This window comes from Ichthyophthirius multifiliis, assembly GCF_000220395.1.
Source record: "Ichthyophthirius multifiliis unplaced genomic scaffold scaff_1120509249901, whole genome shotgun sequence".
Lineage (NCBI taxonomy): Eukaryota > Ciliophora > Oligohymenophorea > Hymenostomatida > Ichthyophthirius > Ichthyophthirius multifiliis.
The window spans coordinates 1-4,608 of record NW_004087175.1 but is presented as its reverse complement, the minus strand read 5'-3'; the positions used below and the strand labels follow the sequence as shown (position 1 = coordinate 4,608).

Below are 4,608 nucleotides of genomic sequence, written 5' to 3'. Positions count from 1 at the left end.
ATTTTCTTAAAAATATTTTATTAATTATTTTTAAATTTAATATTATTTTTTTCATTTTCTTCCTCTTATTATTTCTAGGCCAATTCTTATACGTTTTTCCATATTTGGAGAATTCCTTAACTTTATTTACTTTCGTCTCCAGAACTTTACAATATACTTTTTATAACATTTTTTATATTATTTTTTTAGTTTTCCTATTTTTTATATTCTATTAGAAATTCTTCATAATCTTTATATTAATTTATCACAAATCCTGTAATAATTAAAATAAGCATAAAAATATCCTAAAAAATGTATATTTTTTAATTTCCACTTACCTAAGTTGCCAAATTATTATATAAATTAAACGAGAAATACAAAAAATATAGAATTATTTATAAAGAAAGGCATTTTATAGCTGAATGAAGAGTCAAAATAGGATAAAAAAATTTAAAAAGAATATCAAAATTAAGCCTTATATTATTAGTTATTTTTAAAAAATTATTTTTCTATAAATGAATAATTTCTTAAGGGTTATTAGTGCAAAAAAGCATTGAAAAAAATCCCAAAAAAATTAATAGCTTAGTTATTTTTCTAGCATTTGAAACATTAAATTTAACCTAAATACTTTTTTTAGAACAAGACATGAGCAAAATTAAACAAAACATCCAAATTTTATTATTAAGTGATTTTTATATTACTACGACTATATTATTACATTAGTCCCAAATTTTAATCCCGAATATTTTTTTATCTGATTTATATAATTAATCTAATTATTATTTTTCGTCGTCAATAAAAACATTTACTATATTAAGACCATTATTATTAGAAGTTTTATTTAATTATTTTTCATTTAAAGATTCAACATCGCAATAATTGAAATAAACAAAAATCTCATAAAAAACTTAACTGAGGGAAAATATAAACATTAATTATATAAATAAGTCGTATTTCTAACTATTAACAAAACTATTAAATCTCTCAAATTAACTTCGAAATTCAGGCTCGTCGTATTCTTTATAGTACTTTATTCCTAATATATTCATAGCTAATTGTTTTAATTAATTTATTTATTAATTGTTTTCAAATTATTCTTAAGATAAAATTTCGGATTAAATTTATTGGGCTTATTTTTAAAAATCATTAATTTCTTTTAATATTTAGTTTAATTATTGTTTTGAAGTCGCAGATTTATTCATTTATATTTAAATTAGTAAAAGTATATATATAAAAGTTTTATTTAAAAAAAATAAAAAAATTACTTATTATTAAATATAAACTAAAAATTAAAAATATATATATAATTTGTTTAGTAATATAAATATTATAAAAAAAATATATTATATTTTATTAAGAATTAACTTTATTTATTGCATATATTTAGAAATATATAATTTAAAGAAAAAAAATCGAGCATTTTTAAAAAGTTAATAATATTAAAAATTATTATTATAATTATAATTATTATTAATATTATTATTATTATTATTATTATTATTATTATATTTATTTTAAATTTTAATAACATAATTTATAAATTAATATTAAATAATTTTTTTTTTTATAAAAATATTTAAAAAATTATTATTATATATTTTATCATATTTAATTAAAATTCATTTTCTATTACAAATTTTAATTTTTTATTTTTTATAATATATAATTATATTTTTTCCTATTTATAAAAAAAAAATATAATTACATATATTATATTAAATGATTTTTTTATTTTTTAAAATAAGTAAAATCATTTTTTTATTATATTTCTTTATAAATTTAAATCTATTATTGTTTTTAAATTTTTACAATCAATATATATTAAATAAAATTAGAAATATTAAAATATTAATTAAAAATATATTATTTCATATTATATAAAACATATATATATAAATATATATAATTATATATAGAAATTTTTTTAAATATATATATATATATATATATATATTTTTATTTCATATTAAATTATTAAATATTTATAATTTTTTTTTATATATTTATTTTATATAAAATTATTCTTATATTTATTATCATATATACTATTATATTTATTATATTATAATTTTTTTAAACTTTTTTATTATAAACATTATAGATTTTTTGATTATAATTTTTTATTTATATATATATTTTTTTCTATAATATAAATAATATTTTAATATCAATTATATTTTTATTCATTTATCTTAAAATATTTTTTGTACCTTCTATATATACTATTTTATATATATATATATATATATTTTCTTTTTAATTTTATTTGACAATATATTTTTAATTTTATATCATTTAATTTATTTATAAATAAAATATTTATACAAAATACTTTTTTAAAATAAAAAACACTATAAAAAATAAATATATATCTTTTGTATATATTTTATAATTCATTTAATTATTCTCAAAACATCAAATAATTCTTTATTTAAATTAAGTTATTTAAGTATTTCTAAAGCTTCCAAATCATCTAAACTAACTAAAACACATGAACAGAAATCATCTTTTACCATAAAACCTTCTTTATTACCTAAATAATCAACATCTTCTTCTTATTTTAGTAGTATTTTTCTAAAATAATCTTCTTTTCTGACTTCTTGAGGTATAAAAATGCATTCTGGTTTAAAAAAAGGATGGCCTTAAGCATATAGAGGTAAATCTTTTAAAATTTTATCTAAATAAAAAACTAAAACTGAGCCTGATTTTAATGCATTTACAATTGATTTTCTCATTTTTTCAATATTTTCTTCCTAGCTACATGCCTTAATTTACTCTTTTATGGAAAACTCAGAAATATCTATCAATGTACCTTTGTATTTAAAAAAGTAAATGCATTGTTAGAACCATCTATAATTAACAAAGAACGATTTTTTTCTTTATATTCATTTATTTTATCCATTAGTTATGTTAATGGAATATTCTCTTCTTTTAATTAAAAAATAGTTTGAGGTTTTTAATTAGATTAAGTAGATTTGTTACCATTTTAGGCAGGCTTTTATTAAGTCTGTGCTTTATTAGATGGATTTTATACTTATTTTATATTATTTTGGACTTACTTAACTTAATTTGAGGCCGGTTTTGTTTATTTAAAATCTGGTTTTTGAATACTAGCAGGCTTTTTTTGAGATTGGGAAGGTTTTGCTTAATCAGACGGTTTATTTGTGACTTTTTTATCCATTTAATATGTTTTTTAATTTAATATAAATATATTGAGTTAAATAAACAAAACTAATATATAAATATATATATATATATATATATACAAATATATAAATAAACATAAATATATATATATATATATACATACATTCTTATATATTTATATATTTTAAATTTATATATATATTTAACTTTTATATAATAATAATTTCATTACCAATAAATAATAAAAATTAATATTATGTCTAGAATAAAAAACGTTAAAAAACTCATCGCTAATATTGTTTTACCTTTGTTATTAAATTTACCTTTATATTTTGATTAAAAACTGTCTAATTTATTTTTAGAAATATCCAAAGTCTTACATTTATTTTCTAAATTTTCTTTCAATTTTTAGATTTAAGCCCCTTATGATTTTTATGATATTAAAAAATTAACTAAAGCCTCTTTTTTTTCTAGAATTTCTTTCTAAATATTATTAACAATTTTAATATTTTCAAAATAAGCCTAAAGTTCTTCAATTTAATCTTCCTTTTTTTCATCTTAGTTTCCTTTTTTATCAATTTTAATATCCAATTAATCAAATAAATCTAAAATTTTTTTAACTAAAAATTCCTTTTCTTAACTTTCATTTTTTTCGTAATTTTTTGTTTAATTTTAATCATTTTTTCTTCTAAAATCATATTTTAACAAATTTCAATATATTTAATATATAATAAATATGGAATTTCGTATTTTTTTAAAGTAAGATTTATTATTTCTTTAATATTTTCAGCTTTTTTTGCCTCATTTTTTTCAAAAATAACATCAAGAATTTACTCTAAATTTTTTTCAGAATTTTTCAAATTTTGATTGTAATTTTATTATTAAAAATTAAAATTTTTTATTAAATCATTTTTTCTTTTTCGTTTAATTATTATTCTAATTTATTTAAATCTTTCAATTTTTATAAATTTTCATTTATTTATTATTATCTATTTAATTCTTCTTAAATTAAACTATCATATTTAAAGTTTAAATGCAAATAAAAATCTTCATCGTTTTATATTTGCTGAAATTCGGCTTTTTCTTATATTACTGCTTATTCTCTTTTTTCTATTTAGTGTTTTTAGACATAAACTTTATTAAAATTTTGTAAATATATTTCGAATTCTTATAATGAATCTTAAGGCAGCGTCTGAGTATCATTCTATATAAAAATATAAAATTATTAATTTAATATATTTACCATTATTTTAAATTAAATAGAGAAAAATTTTTTATTTTACAAAAATAAATATAACATATATTATTAAAATATTTTAAATATATGTAAAGAATAATATAAATTTTTGATAATGATAATTTTTATTTTATTTTCTTTAAAAAAATAGAAAAAATATATTATTTTATATAAAAATATAAGAAGATGTATATATATATATATATATATTATATATATATATATATATATATATATATATTTTG

General features: G+C 14.6%; 2 protein-coding genes across 2 annotated transcripts, besides 11 other annotated features; both read right to left on the bottom strand. All coding sequences in view use genetic code 6, as the record gives it.

Annotated features, from left to right (window-relative positions):
* Window positions 1–409: 409 nt before the first annotated feature.
* Window positions 410–880, bottom strand: IMG5_041630 (hypothetical protein; the record flags this gene model as incomplete). Its single annotated transcript, XM_004037675.1, has 1 exon — window positions 410–880. The coding sequence occupies one exon, from the start codon at window positions 878–880 to the stop codon at window positions 410–412; it is 471 nt and encodes a 156-aa protein (XP_004037723.1).
* A 544-nt stretch (window positions 881–1,424) lies between these two features.
* Window positions 1,425–1,486: a microsatellite.
* Window positions 1,426–1,493: a microsatellite.
* Window positions 1,494–1,795: 302 nt separating this feature from the next.
* Window positions 1,796–1,845: a microsatellite.
* An 18-nt stretch (window positions 1,846–1,863) lies between these two features.
* Window positions 1,864–1,933: a microsatellite.
* Window positions 1,934–1,997: 64 nt separating this feature from the next.
* Window positions 1,998–2,040: a microsatellite.
* Window positions 2,041–2,124: 84 nt separating this feature from the next.
* Window positions 2,125–2,159: a microsatellite.
* A 252-nt stretch (window positions 2,160–2,411) lies between these two features.
* IMG5_041620 (hypothetical protein) lies at window positions 2,412–3,072 on the bottom strand (the record flags this gene model as incomplete). Its single annotated transcript, XM_004037674.1, has 1 exon — window positions 2,412–3,072. A coding segment is annotated over one exon (303 nt), but the record flags the coding sequence as incomplete, so codon positions are not given.
* Window positions 3,073–3,213: 141 nt separating this feature from the next.
* Window positions 3,214–3,328: a microsatellite.
* Window positions 3,301–3,342: a microsatellite.
* Window positions 3,343–3,657: 315 nt separating this feature from the next.
* Window positions 3,658–3,707: a microsatellite.
* Window positions 3,708–4,064: 357 nt separating this feature from the next.
* Window positions 4,065–4,108: a microsatellite.
* Window positions 4,109–4,552: 444 nt separating this feature from the next.
* Window positions 4,553–4,604: a microsatellite.
* Between the last annotated feature and the right edge of the window lie 4 nt (window positions 4,605–4,608).